Source organism: Contarinia nasturtii, unplaced genomic scaffold (genome assembly GCF_009176525.2).
Source record: "Contarinia nasturtii isolate CC-2019 unplaced genomic scaffold, AAFC_CNas_1.1 Cnas_scaffold_1037, whole genome shotgun sequence".
NCBI lineage: Eukaryota > Metazoa > Arthropoda > Insecta > Diptera > Cecidomyiidae > Contarinia > Contarinia nasturtii.
Genome location: NW_022198383.1, coordinates 3,298,027 through 3,317,810, shown reverse-complemented (window position 1 = coordinate 3,317,810; position 19,784 = coordinate 3,298,027). Strand labels below are relative to the sequence as shown.

Genomic DNA, 19,784 nt, shown 5'->3' with positions numbered 1-19,784 from the left:
AAACATTGCAACTGTGTGCATCCATTTAACTATCCGTCGGAGTGAGGTTATTGCATTAGTTTGAGTTTGAAAGTTTACAAGTTGTTGCTGAATCGAATCATGTGTGTGCACATACTAACAAATCGTTTGAAACTGGGAACAAAATCAAATAATTGACAGAAAATATGAACTATGCATTAAACTAAAGCCATTTCACCATCATAAGTATAATAAAACTCGGATAAGGATGGCCTACTCAACCCATCTGAAATGGATGACACAGTTTTACACAATAGAAATCTTCCAGCCATTATTTTATCAGCCATGTGCATGTGCATGTTTGCAACTACAATTCTTTCGAAGAGAGATGTAAGCAACGCTATGCACATTAATCAAACGCAATTGAATAAAAAAACGTCCAGTTCTTTTAATCGTCTCCTATTACAGCGTAGATGCAACAACAACAGTAGCAGTGCCCATACCACATTATTTAAAAAAAACCATCAACTATTTTCCGCTATCTGTTGTTCTATGAGATTTTGTTGTTTGTGCGTGGCCGCTCATAAATTCTGTTGGACAGGAAATTGCAGGCGGTTTGTGCGATCGAATGAAATTTATTTTGTAACCACTATCCGAGTGGCACATAGTCAACACATTTTTAGCATTTTTTTTTTGTTCCAAACGACAAATGCGTTATGTTATGAAGTTTCTCGAGAACAGAAGAGCAAAAGAGAGTGAAGAAAAGCAAAACGAGTCGATTGATTGACCCAGTTCATGCGACGACCCATATACAATATAGTGTTAATTAAAGTACATAAATAAAATTGCATTTTTCAGAATTTTTTTTTCATCTCCTTCCACTTTCGCATCCGTTTTATGTGTACTTTGAAGTAGAATTTTATTTGAAATTGCACCGGAGCGGAGATGTGTTTAGCCATTTTCAACGGTAAATTGATTCGAGCAAATTGATAAGCATTTCTTTTTCTGAGTACACTTGAGCTTACATTCATTTCCATTTTGTATAAAGTTTAAATTTGTTTTTCTCTTGCTCTGTTCGAGGGAATTCTGCAACTTAGTTAAGCTGCTAGGGATTTTACTCATTTCAGAATGAATTTGTGTCAGGTGAAGTACGAAAAGAGATTTTTTTTTTCTTTTATGCTGCTTCGTTTGGAGATTTTCAATAAAGCACGTTTTTCGATGATAAAATGAATGCTTGAGAAAAATCATGACTCAAATATTTTTAATTTGAAGAATGAAACATAAGAAAAAAATAACTATGAATGAAATTTGGAAAAAAAAAATATCAATAATTGAAACGTAAAAAAATACCACAAGGATATTTATTTTGTTTCACTCTTGCGTGTTTAAATTTTATGATTCAAATTTGCCTTCATTCGGGATATTTTTTTTATGTTTCAATGGAATTGTTTTCTTATGAATCGATCTTTTGAGTTGTTTCATAAAGTTTCACTCTTTGTAATGCAAATTTTTCTATGTTTCATATTTGAAAATAAGAAATAATTTGAGTCATGATTTTTCTCAACCATTCAAATATACATTCCATATTTTATTTCGGTTTTTTCTTTCTTTTCTTCTCCATTGCTTGCGTGTCTATAGAATTTATTTTTGGCCAACAGTTTTATGTGCGTTCACTATACACCACCGGTTGTCGTGGGACAGTTACACGATGATTAAAACATTACACACACACAAAGATGATATGGAGCATTGTAGTCAAAAAATTTCTATTTGTTCATTTTTATTTCCCAGTTGACAAACATTTGCTGAGAAGAAGAACTCTCCCTCTCTCTTTTTTTCTCTCTCCTCCTGTCTTCTTATGTTTTTCTATCACCATATCCATGTAGTAATATACCGAATTGATGATTGCGTCTCATTTTCTCAAGCTTTAATAATGAATTATAAATTGAGGTTGAGCAAAATGCGATTCATCGGATGCGATGCTGTCCAAACAAAAAAATATCAAGAGCATACGGTATGCGGAGTGAGGGAAGTTGAACAGCAATGGAAAATGCCGACGAAAATGCAATTCAAACTTTATTGCATATATAAAACATCTGTATCGATATTTTCATTTACACTTTGCATAGTAACATCGCAAAAACCTTAACTCTCTCTCTCTCTCTCAGCTGTTGGTATCGCAATGCATAAAGTATGCGACCAATTTTACAATCCACCAGAAATGCTTGGTTAATGGTATGTTTACAGAATCATCTCATAACGAAAGTATACCATTTTTGTGCACGCACACAATGAAATTCGATCAAATTTTCATCGGTATACCGGAAATTTGGAATTTATATTTTATGAAACGAGTGGTTTATGCTCGAGAATCTCAACTTAAGTTTAAACATAGCAACAAAACAGATGCATATCTGATATAACAGTGTTTCTGACATTGTACATAATTCGAAGTGATGGACATTTTGTCAAAACCAACATGGTAACACGTGGCGATAAAATGAAAAAAATTCGGTGAAACTTACCTCAATGCCGGTTACACCAAGTGCTTCTTGTAAATTGGGTGTCATACGAAACGGAACTTTCTCAGGAACACGCAATGTCTTTCCCTTTTCAAAGCACACATTATAGTCAATGTGCAAAATTTCGCCAGTCATCAAGTCAACTGCAACGCACAATCATTGTATTTTAGAAATGGTTTTCGCTTATCAGAGGTCAAAATCAGATAAACAGCTCACTTACCTAGAATATTATCCAAATGTCTATCACCTAGATGATAAAGACGAAAGAAATCGGGAAAGATGAAAAGTTTTCAGGATTAATTGAAAATAACTTTTTTCAGAGTTAAGAAACTACGTAAAGAATCTCTTGAAATTTTTTTTAGTTCTTTTTCTACTGAGGAAAAAAACGTGGAAAACAATTTTTCTTCGAGAAACAAGAAAATAAAATCTGGTTATAGAGACGGAGAAAAGTTTTTTGTGTTTTATTTTGTGCATCAAATTATTAACTGACCTAATCCAATAACGTAACCAATGACACTCATCACAGCCAACGATTGAGCATACTGAAACAAAGAAATACCATCATTTATTTATAGACATTGCTTTTCATTATAATCACTAAGAATATGCTCACATTTCGAATAACTTGACGCCATTCTGCTGCATTTGTACTGTAGCACCTATAACACGCAAAACAAAAGTAAAACACACCTTCACGTTAATTTTGTTCATCATAAAAATAGAAATAACTATGCATTGAATTCAATTAATTCTACGAACCATAATTCTTTTGAAAGTAAGTCTCGTGGCGTTTCAGCTGTACAAAGAGAAAGAAAAGTTGCGAAATATGATTATGAAACGGTTTAATGAGAAAATTATGACAGTGTATACCAGTGAGTTCTGCAAGGACTTCTTTCAGCACTTGTAAAGGCCATTCTTTGCGACTACTTTGCGTTGCCTTAATATTGTGCTTATTCAACAGAGGTGTTAGTTTTTGGAAATACAATTCGGATGGTCGTGGAATTGCTTGCGGTGGTGTATTCTTCGATGTGGTCATTGCATTCGCTGTTGTTGATGGGCTCTTCTCTTTCTTTGGACTTGTTGCTTGGCGTTGTTGCCATTTCTTATACAATGCAAATATTGGTGTCATGCCATCGACCCACGATATAAGACCAGAATGAGCACCGAGAGGCGTAACGGAATAATGTTTTGCTGTAAAAAAAACAATAAAATATTATTTCTTTGCTTAAAACCACAATATGAAAAAATATGCATTTTCACCTCGATATTTCGTTGTTTGTCCAATGGTTGTACGTGTTTTTGACATCATTGAATTGGCAATTGACAAAAATTGCATAATACGTTCATCTAAATGTAAATCTTCCAATCCTTTGAAGAGATAGGTGTGTTTGCGGCCGTCGCTACCATAAAATGCCAACTTTTTCGGTTTGGTCTTGGTCGGAAGAATTTGTACGAAATTGTCAACGGATCGAATATAAATCCATCGATTGTCGCCATCACTTCGGCTGCGATTTTGATGATTTTCAATTCCTGACAAATCGATATTAAAAATAAAGTACATTTAAATTAATAATTGTTAACTTAACTTACCGGGCATTGAAATGACTGTATTCTTCATTTGCGCCAAAACTGGACTAATATCGGCCATTTTGAATTGACACGTTGAACGTTTTTGTGAACGTTGTTGCAGCACCGTGTACAATTGTTTAAATTTGGACCATCCGTCGGGCGATGAGCTGGTAAACTGCAATGGTTCTTTTAGTGAAGTGATTGTTTCTTGAATTGCGGGTGAAAATCGTTCTTGGAATGCCAATTCATTGGCTGTTTCGGCCTTCACCGATGTTGCTTCATTCAAACGCTCCATTACAAATAAAATTGGCCGTATGATTACACGGTATTTTTCGGCAAGTACAGTTCGTTTATTGTCGTCCACTTGTTTCGAATTAGTTTCTTCGGTTGTTAGTTTTGTCAAGTCATTTTCAAGAATTGCCATACGTTTTGCGCATTCAGAATACACTTGTGATAACGATGACAACCACAACTCTTCCCACAACAAGGTGATTCGCTTCAATTCACGCACCATTAGCTGAACCTGTTGCACTTGTTCGGATGCTTGTTTGGACAAAGTGTCCAAAAGTGAATTGAAACACGTAGTTAATGCTGAATTTGGTGTTTGTGTACGATCACCATTCGCTGAGAATGTGGATAAATCGGTGAAATTGACACGTTGTTCTTGAGCAGCACCAACCACCGCTGGGAATATGATTAAATGTGGTGAATCACGGGCAACACGACACAATAGCTCGGACACTCGCTTCCGCACGTATGGTTCGTGATGATTTAAACGCGAAAAAAGTTGCGGAATGATGATCTAGATAAAAAAAGAGTAAATATTCTTTTAAAAAAGTCACTTTCGATTAAAACAATTTAAAGCTCCTTACCTTCCATGGTGATGTGGGTGTTGTTTCCAGTCCATGTTCCAAAACCTCTTGCAAACCCAATGCATGTTTTACAATCAAACGTAGAATTCGTAGGGTTGCCGTTACAACCGAGCAATTTTCATTGGATTTTCCATCGTCGGCGATATTTGTTACATTCACCAAGCCATCATCTTGCATTTGAGTGGCCAATTGAAGATATTTAAAGTATGCTTCGGCTGCCATTTCATAAAAACTATATATATTTCGATTAGCCAATCGCCAAATTTCGATGATTTTCTGAAGCGTTTCTGTAGAACAATCGCTTAAAATGCCAATTTGTCGTAGTTGAGACTCGATTAATTCGGTGGATGAGATGTCATCTGAATTTGATACCACCAATTCTTCATCTTCGGCGCTGACTTTGTGTGAATCAAGTACGTTCGATATGAGATCAATATCGCCGGAGCTTGCATTTGGTATTAAATCTTTTATGCTACACAAATCCGACGGCCGTAAACCGGCTTTTTCATTCTTTTCGGTGCGAAGTTCAACAATCTTTCGGCCCCATCGGTAACACCATCCAGCATATGCACCATAGGATTTGCTCAAATTCGGGCATTGTTGTATACTTTGGCTGAGAAGCTTTCCGACAGCAACATCGATTGGTGATAGAATCGACGACACCTCTTCACCTTCATAATTCAAATTGGCATTTCGCAGCCGAAGAAAGATGTGATCGTCCATTGAGTTGATCAATTTTCCAATTGGTTTATTCGCCGATTCCATTAAAAATTGATCATTTTCCGATTGCAGCCATTCGGCCAGGTTTAAGAAACTTCGTGCAATTCGTTGTTGAATCAATGGTTCCTCCTCTGTACCTTTAATGCACTCCAAACTATTACGAATCGTTATCGAATTGGCAGCGGCAAATTGAATAGCCGTTTCCTTTTTATCGGGGTAGCTATATAGCCACTTGGCCATTTCGTACACACTGCGCACCGTATTTTGATTCCAAATATTCATGTCCCATTGTGGTTCGTCGACACTGTTAATTAATCGTTCACAAATTACATCCAGTTTCGATTCAACGCATCCGATTTGCGGACCAAAATTGATTTTCTCAAAGAATATTTCGAGTTGTTTGCGGCAATGTGTTAAATTTCCCTCTTTTCTCGTCATCGAACAAACATCCAAACGTAAATCGAGATTAATTTGCTCACCAATTTCGGTAACATTATCAAAATACTCGGACCAATTCAAAAGCTTTGTTAAAACCGTCGAACCAAATGATTTATCAACGCACAAACTGTGTGTATTTTCTCGTTCTCCGGTGCGATTTCGATTGGCCACTTTATGACAAATATGATTCATCACCACCAAATTGTTGAGGTGTTCACGTGATTTGGTGCGAAGACACTCTTGCAGGCCACTTTGAACAATCTCAAAACAAGATCTCTCAAGTTCTGTGTTGTAAATATGCTTGTTTTGTGATTCAATGCTCATGTTGCTGATTGTATTTTCCGTCAACGAAATCAGGCGATGATATGAAAAATCATTTGCAATGCCATTCGAATCATTGTTCAGCACTTCCCAGTCGCTCATCTCAAGAATGGCCGCATCGTTTGATTTTTGATATTCGATAAAATTTTCAATTTGATTCGAATTAATCGACAGCAATGGAATGGTTGCCCGCGGTGTATTACGACCTTCTTCAGTTCGAAGGACCTCATACAATTCGTGCCATTCTTGGGAATTTAACAAGCACAACGTAAGCTGATCGAATATAAATTCACGAAAATGAGCATCATGCTTTGGCTCATCTAAATTGGCCAGAATATTTTTGTATCCAGCGGTCGCCGTTTCCAAATGACCATTTGCTTGTTCTGAAACGATAAGAGAAAATTACGTTACATTCGTGACAAAGACAATTCGAAAAAGTGTTAAATTTCAATTTTACCTGCTGCCATTTTAATCCACATGAGTTTCTTTTTTGTTATCGATTTCGTCCATACGAACAGTCCTTCGAGTGCATCGCCTTCTTTATTACGTAGTAAAGCCCATGTATGCGACATCAGCGTGTGTTCAAATAATGGTTCGTTGATTTTACCATTTGACGCCAAATTTTTCAACACACTTTCCGTATATCGAATTACCATTTCTGGTTCCATGCAGTGCAGGGCCACTAGATCGACAGCGGTTCTTATTCGATTAAACCATTCATTGCACGTGGTAGCGTTAACATGGAAAAATGTTCGTGCTGGTTTCTCAGCTGGTGGCAAACAAACGGTTCCTTCGGACGCATTATAAATATATTTTTCCAATGCTTCCATAAAGCCAAGTAAAATACGTGCATGACGTTGATTAGCCAAAATCGTATCAACATTTGGAACTTTGAGTTTATCTTTTAGCGATAAAATTCGAGCATTTTCTTTAATAATCGATTCGATTTTGAGGAATGTTTCTTGTGGTTTTCCCAAGAATGTACGTAATTTATTGTTTACACACGATTGTGCGGTCTCCCATTGTGCCCATGAAATGAGTACACGAACATCGGCCATCGCCACCTTACAAAATTCAGCGATTTCATTGAGTTTCGACTTTGAATGTATGCCAACACATGAATTCTGCGAATGAATAAAAATATTCTTCAAGATTTTCTCAATAATTTCGTATTGATTTGGTTCGGCTTGATTTATGTCAGTTTCACGGATTTTTATGGCGCGTGTAAAATCAACTACGAACCTTGCACGCATTTCAACCCCACGTTGTTGCGTTCTCAAATACCAATGTTGAATGTTGTTTATTTGACGATGCTGTGCCTTTGCCAAGCCAGTAAATTGATTTACTTGCTTTAGTGAGACGTTTAATGGCAATTTTGCAAACAAATCCGCATACTTTTTTCGTATAATCGCATCACTGACGCACATTTTAACACAGCAAATTTCCGCAATGCTTTCCAGTACATCCGAATGCAGTACATCATACGTGAGCAATGCATCAAAACATTCGGCCGCTTTCATTTGAATTTTTTTCATTGCCTGAAATTCACTTGAATATCGACCAATTGATTCGAAAATTTGTAAGAATTCAACGTTATTTTTCAAAATGATCGCATAGTTGGTGGTTTGTTTGAATATATTTTCACACCAATCCAGCAAAATGGCAACGGTATGTTCGGGTAGCGATCGTTGTTTTAGAATTTTACACAAATATTTTAAAATTAACTCAAAATGGCCGGCAGTTGGAGATGATTCGGTATTGGCGGTCTTTTGTACAGGCATATTAAACGAAGAAGCACCCGGTACAAATTCACTGAAGCTACTGTTACTGGCATTATCGTCCATGTTTAATTTGCTAAAAACGTCGGTGATTTTCGTGAGCTCCTCGTTCAACAATGTGCTGGATGCAATAAAATTGTTATTATTACGGCAATGTGAGGTCAACAGGCTAATTATGGCAAAGTGCGTTTCGGGATAATGCGACCAAAACACTTCAAATTCGGCTGATTGTAGGCGTTCGCTAAGTAATTCCAAAATATTTGGCTCTAGCACCCACATAACAATAATCGATGACGATGCTGTGGCCAGTGTCGAGATGGTACGAAGATAAAAGTTCAGAATACATTCGGCCTGCTCTTTTGTATAAACGGCACATTCCATTCTCTCTGCATCCCGCGGCTGAAGTATATCAACGGCTACCATAAGATCGTCAATAATTTGTCCATAGAGTTCTTGTAGTATTTCAACGACTTTCAAATTTAACACGGCTTGATAAATTTTCACAATTGATTTCACAATTTGATTATTTCTCGAGAATTTCATTTGATGAATGACACAGGTGGGTTCGGTGGAGAAAATCGTTTGAATGAATGTGATCGGAACTTCTGATTTTAATTCGGCCACCAATTTGTAAATAACAAATAAAATAATGACAATTTTCTGATCAGATGCACTGGCCGGGCTTAAATTTCTCAATTGTAATTCAACGGTTTCGAGTAGCATTTCCTCGGTACCTTCAATGCCAATTTTTCGGCAATCCAATGCGATTACGATTAATTCATTCACATACATATAAATCACGTCACGTTGATCGAGCGTATAATGCTTTTGCGGTGTACATTCAAATGCCTGAATCATTTCCAAAACACTTCGAAAAATATCGGACAACAAATCAATGCCAATGTGATTGCAAAGAACGGTCGGAGTATCGTAAATACATTTTAAAATTGAATTTGTTGCGCCGACAATGGAACCAAAGCAAATTTCCGGTGTTGGTGTACTACTTGAACTGCCACCCACTGTTGATTCGATGTGACTTTGAATTTCATCTCGATAACTGATTATATCTTCCAAAAATTGATTGAGCAAATTTCGTGTGAAAGCAACATCGTTCAACCAAAACGGTTTAAATTGTTGTAAAATGTATGCACAATGTTGCTTAATCGACAACACTTGATCGGTTTCCAAATGCCATCCGATGACAAAATCAACAATATCGGCAAAATGTGGTTGAAATGCTTTCGGATAATTTTGTGCAAATTGTTGAATTACATTTGTAACGGCAACAAAGTGTGCGGCCTGATCGCTTCCATCCAAATATTCTTTAAGCATTTCAATGATCCGATTGCAATTGTCCATGCGAATGTCATGTGCCATTGAGTCCATTTCGAGTGTTTCTTGTAGTGCTTTTAAAGCATATTCACGAATGCGTTCGTTTTTATGCATCTTTTGAATCCATTGTCGGTAAATCGAAAAATCCGATCGAACAATCCATCCCATTTTACCGAACACGGCAGCCACATCGTTCATTGCATCAATTGGACCATCTTTGAATGTACGCAGAATGTGATCGGCAAGAATATCAAACGATCGACGAATGTAATTCGCATTCGTTCCGTCCATTATAACAATATTCAATTTCATGCAAATTTTACGCGCTTCAACTGCATCCTTTTCCGTACTCAATTGACGTAATAGCTTTGATATGCGCATATCTTCGGGTAAATTGGCCAATAGATTGGTGATTTTATTGGTATTTAATACATCGCCGTTATACGCTTCCGAAAGTGAGGTTATGTCAAGAAGTTCGGATGAACTGTAACGCATATCGTTGTTAGACCATTGTGGCGCCAATAATGTAGAACTGCTGCCACCTTTACCACGATTCCGTGACGAACCACTGTTTGTATTTGATAATACCACAACGCGCCTATTGTTCCCATCTCGGTCTCTGCTGCAAATTCGCACAAACACATTTAAAATCACATTAAATCGTTTCCATTTCATGTAAAATTGATTTTAAAGACAGACACGAGATAAAATACAATCATACCTTCGATTCCGACGACGATCACGGCGTGATGATGAGCCCGAATCCGATCTGGAACTCTTCAAAATCGCCACTCTGTTGCCAACAACATTTGTGTCGCTCATTCTATTTACCGAAATAATACTCTCATTATCATCGTCATCTTCCATAGCTTCACGTTGATCACAATTTATCGAAAACTCTCCGACAAATTCGCTGTCCAATTGTTGATACTTTTGTGGTGTTTATTCGGAATTTAGTTTTAAAAGACAAAACTTCAATCAGTTCAAAATGTGTGTTGATTAGAAATGTTGTTTCTTGTGCAATGACAGCAACGTTTTCATTGACGTTTCGCTTTTTATCTGATTGACAACAACTGTCAAATTACTTTATCCAGTGCGTTTGCATACGTTGCGATGCGTTCAAATGAGTTGCCTGATTTACGAATTTTGATTGGACACTTGTTTTTTGTAAACATTGGATAATCGTTTGTTTTGGTTTCGTTTTTTTTTTTGTTCTAGAGCAAATGGTAAATTTGTCAATTTAACAGCATGGCGAGCGTTTGGGATGTTTTCGCAACAACTCCCCGAACCATCAAAGTGATTTTGAACGATATCATTTCCAAGAGATATCATTACCATTTTTCCAAGAGACGATATCATTACCTTTTTATATTATAGCGTTTTTCTCCTCATTCCGGGTTGAATGAAATCGATTCACTCAGCTGGAGTGCATTTGATGTACTTATGATATTGAAAGATAAAAGATGCATTTTATTTGAATAAGTAGTTTTTATTGAAATGTTTCATGTTGTTTTTATGTTTCATTTGTTTTTGAACATTTATGTAACATAGATTCGAGTGCTTATGGATTACATGATGATGTTTGAGCCAAGGAAAGAAAAAAAATGCACTTGCAAGTTTTATTGATTTTAGATTATACAAAATACAACGGATAAAATTGTGTCTCTGTGTGTGTGGTGTATATTCATATTACTTGAATTTGTGAAATTGGCAAAACCGAAATTGATTACTGTTCTGTTCGATGCATTGACGGACTTCATTTTGTTTTAAGTTTCATGTGCTTTGCAATGCTATGTGCTTTATTTTTTATAATAATATTCACATTAAACATACAAAGTGACTTTTGCTAATCTTCTTCCTTCGCTCTCTTTCTATTACATCTCATTCTCTTTTCATTTTTTATTCGCTGACCTTTGACCTTAACATGCACAATAAGAAAATATTCATTTATTAACATTAAAACGTTGCAGCTTCTTTTTCAGCCGGTTTACAATCGACACAATAGATTTTGTTTCATTTTGTTTTTTTTTATTTTTTGTTTCTTTCATTTTATAATACAAATAACACATTGATTCTGACGCCTTCTTACAAATCATTCCATTTCGCTCTTTGCCACTTAAAAATTTACGTACAAATATAATTCATTTCACGTTTTATCTAATTTATAAATTACATGCACATGAAATGAATGACATATCATAAAATTCATTTAGTTTATTTGTTTTTCTTTTATTTATTTATTTATTTATAATATATATATATTTGTATATCTTTAATAACAATTAATGTGTGTTGCAATGAAAAATAAAATACTTTTCTTCCTCTATCTCTCTCACTTTTTCTCTCTTTTTTGGGTTAATATCATTAGCTAGAACTGGCTGAATCGAATAGTAATAGTGTTGAGAAGGGAAAAGAGCAACGAAAAACAGAATTGTTATAAGACTTAAAAAAAATGGTTTCAGATGAGATCGCAATGAAACGAACAACATCGTTTGTTTCGTATCATTCATATTTGACTCCCAGAGTGTTATAGTATATAACATATAAATCAGTAGTTCGTTTTCTTTAAGTCTTTTTTTTTTTCATTCATTTGCATGAACATATATATTCTCTCGCTAAAAATTTTCTTTTTATTTTGTTAATAATTTACGTAAAACATGTTGCACATTCGTTTCTCTACTTCCTTGCCTTTGATCTCTGTGTTATTATGACTTGTGTCGAGTTTAATGGATTCATCCATTTTAATGTCTAACTAATTAAATTTCTGTAATTTTTTTTGTTTCATAATCTACTGTCGATTTCTTATTCACATCACAAAATTCCCTTAAAATTCAATATAAAAAGTGTGTTTCAATCTTCGATTAAACTTCATTTAAAAACATTATTCGATTCCCAGTTTTTGACGGCAACGTATTCAAATACAACGATATAAGAGATCGCAAATTAAAATCAAAACTCTCATCAGATTCTATACCGAGAACAAAAAAAAATCTCATTCCACATGTAAAAATATATTTCTTTATCGAATATTCTGAGTTTGCTGTAACATTCATTGCAACGACTATATTTTTTTTCATTATCGACGATTCTTTCGGTCATGTAAGTTTTCAAAACAGAAAGAGGAGAAAAAAAATCAAGTAGTGGCAGTATCTAAGGCAGAAAACAAACTCAAGAAGAATCTGAATATGATGACTTTTTCTACATTCGCATTATTCTTTTTGTTCAAGCATCGAAAAATAAACTAAAAACTCTCTAAGAATTGTGAATAATAAAAATGGATAAATTTTCTAGTTTTGCAATATTCTCAATATCAGTATATTGTATTTGTTTTTATTTTGGGCTTGAATAACTATTTCAATAGACGAAGTACCTAGTACAAATAAACACATATGCCACTAATAGTGAAGGATCATCTCATCTTTTTTCCTCGATAGATTCGTATCAATTAAACTGTGATTGAATTTTCTCCTAAATATTTACACAATTACAGAACAAAGAAAAAAAACTAGTTACATATTGAATAAAAAGTGAAATAAGATCACATAAATTCAGTTTAAATGATTATTTTTTTTAAAAATGTTTTACTATATTTTCGTACAATATATCATTGAATGAATGGGATGTTTGTTTATAACCTAAACAAAACAATACATTTTCATTTCGGAAATAATGAACAAATTAGAGGACAACTAGAAAAAAAAATGATAATCATCAAAAAAATGCTTTATAACGAGACCAAAATGACAGGTGAAATTGCATTTCAATGACAGCAAACAGCGGTAGCAACAGCAATTATTTCAACTTAATTGTCTACGTGTAATCCAACGAAAGAAAATAAAATAATATTGTATATTAATACATGATTGTATGAAATTGCTACGCCTTTTTCCAGCCAAAGTCGCAGGCAACGATAGGACATTTATATATATATATAAAATATTGTTATTTCTTTCCGTGTCTCCTGCTTCTTCTTGTTCACTTTCGTGTTTCAAAACAGCTTTGCATAATGCATGCGATTCTCAATGCAATCTTATCGCGGTAAGCATTCAATGAATGTTCGATAAGAGCGATTCAATGAATGTGAAAACAATGTCAAATCGCATGTATAATAAATGCAGTAAACTGAGTGATCAGTCGATAGAAGGAAGTCAGTTTGTAGCCATAGAGATTTTTCGTATTGTTTTTCATTTTATTTGCACTGAGAATGTTTTCTATCATTTATTCACACACAAACTGGAAAATCCAATGTGGCGATCAATATTTAATGTTAAAACCAACCTCCTCCTCCCACTAAAAAATGGCCATTTAATTTTGTTTGGTTTTCTTTTGATCGGCAGCACATAGATTTTCGGTTACCGACCACGCACGTCGTTTTCTCGAGTGCATGGTTGCATCGATGACTTCGTTATCATACAAAGATGCAGATGATGAATTATCGGCGCTTGAAGATGGTGGCGGCGGTGGTGGTGCCATTGTTGTACTATAATTCCGTAATGAATTATCTTGCATCGTTGGTCGAATGTGATGGCCATAGACTAATTCGGTTGGATGCCGTTGTGACATATACGACGATGACATGTCAAACGATTGCGTTTGACGACTTGTTACCGCTGTTGCAGTGGCTGTAGTTAAAATGGTATGTGGCATTTGTTTACGAGAGAGATTTTGTGGTGATGTGGCCAATTCGGATGATGACGATATGGATTTTGATTGTTGTTCACGTGGTGTCAACGATATACAAACATCACCAATTTCTAGCAATTGACATTTCAATCCGTGCACGTTTGACGTTTCTTCTGGCCGAAATGATGACCATCCTTTGCCATAGACAAAAAATGGATGACTTGTCTGTGTTTCCATGCAAATCTATAGATATAAAAGAAAAGAAATTAACAACTAACGATAAGACAAATATAGAATAGAAAAAAAAATAAACGAAATTTTTCAATATAATCGAAGGTAATGAGTGTGCTTTTTTGCGATTTCACGATAAAACGTGACACATTTTGAATAAAACATTGTTTTCATTGGACTTGAAATCGAAATAAATGATCAAAACAGAAAATATATAATAAACATTTAAATGGATGGGATGGGAGTGGCCTTGCAATATCTATAAAACTGCATATTTTTGGTCAAATGAAAATGCAAATGATGATTCTATAATAATAATTTATGATCTATTGTTTTAATAAATTGTTTGTATGTGTGTGTGTCGGATTGTTGTCGTATCTCTTTGCAATTTGCAAAATTTCATTTGCCAATTTTATCCGCATTTTAATCCATGCGAATTGCAATTCGAATTCCCTGGCGCTCGTTCTCTCTGTGCGCTTGCCGATTTGTTGGAAAAACAGTGTCTATAGACAAACGAAACACGAATCTCTTCCAATTTATATATTGATTTTATTCAAAGCACGTATTAGACACGTGTTCAACATTCTGAATGGAATATGCAAACATTTTGCAATTGTTGGAAAATTATTTTATGATTCGAATGGCAAATAATAATATAAAATTGCTTGGTATCGAATTCAGTTTCCATATCGCATATGGTGGCTTGTGCCTCATTGACGATCGATTTGTGTGTGTGTGTGGGTGTGTGCATTTTGCTTGAATGCGGAAAAATGAAGATAAGCCACGCGTCAAAATTATATGAATTATTATGGAAATTGGATGGAATCAATGTCTGACCTCAATTTCCAATTTAGCCACTTTGGCAGGCTCGTTAGCTTTAACATTTCTCTGTTTATTAAATTCCAATTTCTTCAATACCCCACAACGAATCGATATTCGTGAAAATCAATGCACACAATGAACCGACGAAAGAGAGAGAGAGAGAGAGAGAAAACAAGAAACCAAATTACCTTAGTATTATTGTAGCTCAATGTGATTAGGACGTTATTTTTGGATTGTGACGTCATTTTGACGACCGTTGTGTCGATTAATTGTAGATTCGGATTTTTACTGGACGATGTAATGAAATCTTCGGTTCGCATGTCTTCGACACGCTTCAATTCACCGCTTGACAATTCGATGAGTGTACCTTTGCTGAAATTCGTTAAATTGCTGCTATTTCCCAAATTCTTATTTTTGTTGCACGCATTATTGTTATTATTATTATTGTTACTGCTAACGTTATTGTTCTTTGTTTTGACCGATGGCCTGTTAAAGAAAGATGAAACAAAAATAAAAATGAAATTAGGACATATCGATTTTTTGGGTGGTTTAAATAGAAACGCGGTGTTAATTTGAGTAAAAGAGTGTGGATATGATGACATACTTTGTGACAACTGTGTTTTGACTATGCATCGACAGTGATTGTTTTTGTGTTTGTTTCACTGTCGTTTCCTTTTCACCATATGGCCGGGTCAGGATTCGATGTTTTAATGATCCCTCTTTTCCAGAAGGTATTTTAAAATCTGCCGATTTACCATTCGATATTATTGATGACTCTTTTTCTTTGGCCTCTGTACGATACGTACTAACTGGCTTTGCTACTGATGAACTGTGCTCTGATGATGATTTCAAGTGATATTGTTGCTGTTGTTGTTGTTGCTGTTGCTGTTGCTGTTGCTGATGTTGTTGTTGCTGTTGCTGTTGCTGCTGATGTTGTTGATGATGATGATGATGATGTTGATGTTGTTGGTGCTGCTGATGCTGCTGCTGTTGCTGCTGTTGCTGGTGTTGCTGGTGTTGCTGATGCTGTTGTTCGCGTTGTTGCTGTGTAAATATCGACGGCGGTGACACTGATAACGGTGAAGCATTAGCTATATATAACAATGAAAATAATACCATGCATTAGAGTCCATTTCATAAAGAAAATCAATCACAACTGCTTTGTTTTTTTTTGCCATCGTTGTGCTTTCTCTACATACCTGGTAATACCGATTGTGCTGAGATCGAGGTATTGTTACTGTTTTGTGATGCTGATCCTACGGTTATTGTTCCGATTGGTGAATGTGGCGATAAATTGGGTCGAGCTGCAGCCGGAGGACTGTAGGCATTCGGACCGAATAAGTACGGATTTGAATATGATTCTACATGCGGATACGTTGCAACACCGTGATGTAATGGATTTCGTGCGCCTGCTAGTGCATGTGATGGTGTTGCATAAATTGAATGTCTACAAAAGAAACATACACAAAAAATGAATGTTAGCATATACATAGCAAATTTTTTTTCGTTCACAAATCATAAAAATTTATCACCAAATTTACTGCAACGATTTGAATTCAACAGAAAGCGCAAAAAAAATAGAAACTTACCCATAAACCGAACCGGTCGATGGCCTTGCATAAAAATTTTGGTAATAAAGAGATGATGCAGCATCTGGAATTGATGGCGGTTGACAATACGACAATTTGTGCTGGTAAAGACTTGCAATTGAATTACTAATCTGTTCCTGTTCACTTTCCAATGATGATGGCTTGCACAGTGCAGCTACATCGCTTGGCTTATGGCTTAACACTAATGCACCATTATCTGGCATCGATTGACTCACAGCCAAATTAACTGGTGCCGATTGGTCTAACGGCGAGTATTTTGATCGTGATGATGGCGATGACAGGCCATTTCGCAACGACTGACTGCCATTGTAACTGTTGGTTATTGAAAAAATAAACACAACAAAAAATTTCAATTAATATTGTTTTGCATTGTTATTTGCAAAATATTTTAATATAGATAAAAATTCTATTGTAATCTATGACAAAACACCCTGCAGAGTTACAGGACAAAAAAAAACATTGGACGAGAAATGAGAAACAAAAAAGACTCCTTACCGATTTGGTTTTGGATGGGGTCGTACAAACTCTGTAGCTGACATAGGCGTTGGTAGAGCGACAATCGGACACGGAGCTGCAATTAAATTACTATTCGCACCAATTGCAGCGGCACTGTTATTGTTATATGGATGTGCTCCCGTCGCGTATAACCTGCTTGGTCCAAAATGATTTTCAACAGCAGATAACATCGGACAAACGATTATCACACATTTACTATAATTGAATTGTTAAATAAACAAGCCGCCTCAAAAACACAGACAAAGTTTATTAACGCCTTTTCTCTCACTCTTTGGATCACTCTGATCAAACACCAAAATACAATTGATTTCTTTTTTCTTCTTCTTTTTGCTTTGCTTTTGTGTAATTTTTTAATTTAACGGTTTTTCACTTGGTGACCGTCGACGATTTTTCACTTCAATAATATATCAATGTGAGATTGTCACGGAAATAAACACTTGGTATTTATATTATTAAAAATTATTGTTGGCAGACAAATTGCAGGTGTTTAACTTATCGTATTCCACTCCCACTTCAATGCGACTTCTCGACAATTCTTTTTCGATCTGTAAATAAAAAGAAGATAAAATTGGTTAATATTATTATTCAATGTCATTGCCATAAAAAAAATGATGAATGTGCTTCAAAAATCAGTAAAAAAAAGTGTTATTTGAAGAGAAAAAAAATCGATTGAACTTTATCATTCAATTAGATATGATTTATTTTGGTGATAAAAAACGGCACCGATGGAGAATTCCACCGTAAATTTCAATGAATATTTTGAATAAACTGATTATGTATTAAAAATAAACGAGTAAAGAAGTGAAGCGCGCACATAAAATTGAATGTCACCGAGAACTAAGTTGACACACGATAAGATAGGAGGGGAAAAAGGCAAAAAATATATAATTTTAAGCGATACGGTTGGTGTTTCTTTACTTTCTTTCCCTCTTTCTTGCGTCGACAACAACAATACTGCTTCGACAAAACCGCTGGGTTGTGTGTATCAAAGTTTTTCAAGTACCATAGGCAACACACAAGAGTGTCACTTTCAATGGAAACGCCCGTGAGAAGAAAACTTTGTATCACACCAATAATATAATTAATCAATCGATGTGATGCAATTGATACGAAACAACACAAAACTCTTGATTGATATTTTGTGCGGGTAGAATGAGTGCAAATGATTGAATGAGAAAAGCAGGCAGCGAAAAAAAAAATTACAGGTGAAGAGGAACAGACACAATTGCCAACGTATAATTAAATTCATTCCTTTATCAGCAAGCGGTACGATAATTACGTCAAACCGTGTGATATCAATTTGCAATCACCAAAGGCAAAAAAGCTCCATGCCGAGCATGTGTACAAACAAAGTAGCAATTATTGTTTATTCTGGATAAAACCTGCTGTGATTTATCAAAAAACAAAGAAATCATTTAAGATTTGCTCTAACACACTGATCTCCATTCATGTTTATGGAATGATCCACGTTTTCAATGAACGACATTGATAACACCAAAAAAAGAAAAGAACACCGGGCTACGTTTTATATTCAATTTCCCACCATTCACCATTTCGTTTCATTGTTGCGGGAAATAGATAAAACACGTCGAACATTATCTGTCAATGTTCGCAATTGTTTTCACTATCCATCCATTAAACGGAATTGTAATTACATTGTTAAACGGGAAAATAAACAATCAAACGATAAAACACTGTTCAAATAGTAGAAAATAACATGAGAAGAGAGAAAAAACGACCGAAAATAATATAGAAACCACCACTCATGATTTTATAATCTTGAGCACGTTTTTTTATTGCATTTGTCGCAAGCGAAAAAGTGAGTTGATAAGGAAAAAGTCAATAAGGATTTGTATAGAGCTTGCATTTTTTTTTCACGCTGCCGCTTTGCTGATGACTTTCGAACATTCTACGTATTTTTTCGAGTATGATTTGATCCGTATTATTATTAAAAGGGGTATTTGACTCGATTCACAACTCGTAAAACTCAATAGGTGCGCATTTTATTCTTTTTATTTTGTAAAAAATCGAAATTGTTGTACGGGCTTTCGTGCAATGCACAGTCAACAATTATCCGAATCGATTGTAAACAATGTATAGAGTTCGATAGCTTTGTAAATGTACATTTTCATTGAATATTTCAGTAGGAGAATGAATATTCATAAAGTTTGGCCTGCCACCACGCGATCGACAAATACACAATTTTACAAATATATATTCTACGGAAAGTACACGATGACGTTTTAACGTTTCTTTTTTTTGAAGAAATACCAACTTCAATATAGTAAATTATGTCAATTGTTTCAATTATTAGTGAAATAAAAAGAGCGAGATTGAATGAGACGGAAAGTGCCTTTATTCTGAAACCGAATACATCGCATTCCTTATTTAAAATATTCCGTATAATTTGAATGAAAAATTATAGAAAAATTCACTATCGTATATTTTTCACGTAGATTGCATTCCATTTTT

At 35.1% G+C, this 19,784-nt stretch overlaps 2 protein-coding genes across 2 annotated transcripts in view; both read right to left on the bottom strand.

Moving 5' to 3' along the window:
• The window catches only part of LOC116344534 (serine/threonine-protein kinase Smg1), a 62,333-nt gene extending 51,822 nt beyond the window's left edge, over nt 1–10,511 (bottom strand). Inside the window, exons 1-11 of the mRNA XM_031773138.1 lie at nt 10,232–10,511; nt 6,858–10,132; nt 4,922–6,783; nt 4,071–4,851; nt 3,741–4,010; nt 3,351–3,671; nt 3,240–3,276; nt 3,094–3,139; nt 2,971–3,022; nt 2,701–2,727; nt 2,484–2,623 (exon numbers count right to left, since the gene is read on the bottom strand). Coding sequence (XP_031628998.1) covers nt 2,484–2,623; nt 2,701–2,727; nt 2,971–3,022; nt 3,094–3,139; nt 3,240–3,276; nt 3,351–3,671; nt 3,741–4,010; nt 4,071–4,851; nt 4,922–6,783; nt 6,858–10,132; nt 10,232–10,377 — 6,957 coding nt within the window. The 5' untranslated portion in view covers nt 10,378–10,511. The remainder of the gene's footprint in view (nt 1–2,483; nt 2,624–2,700; nt 2,728–2,970; nt 3,023–3,093; nt 3,140–3,239; nt 3,277–3,350; nt 3,672–3,740; nt 4,011–4,070; nt 4,852–4,921; nt 6,784–6,857; nt 10,133–10,231) is intronic.
• A 1,203-nt stretch (nt 10,512–11,714) lies between these two features.
• Nucleotides 11,715–19,784, bottom strand: part of LOC116343558 (probable basic-leucine zipper transcription factor O) — a 28,342-nt gene continuing 20,272 nt past the window's right edge. The window contains exons 2-7 of the mRNA XM_031771688.1: nt 17,292–17,857; nt 16,776–17,108; nt 16,386–16,633; nt 15,791–16,277; nt 15,375–15,672; nt 11,715–14,376 (exon numbers count right to left, since the gene is read on the bottom strand). Coding sequence (XP_031627548.1) covers nt 13,816–14,376; nt 15,375–15,672; nt 15,791–16,277; nt 16,386–16,633; nt 16,776–17,108; nt 17,292–17,482 — 2,118 coding nt within the window. The 5' untranslated portion in view covers nt 17,483–17,857 and the 3' untranslated portion in view covers nt 11,715–13,815. The remainder of the gene's footprint in view (nt 14,377–15,374; nt 15,673–15,790; nt 16,278–16,385; nt 16,634–16,775; nt 17,109–17,291; nt 17,858–19,784) is intronic.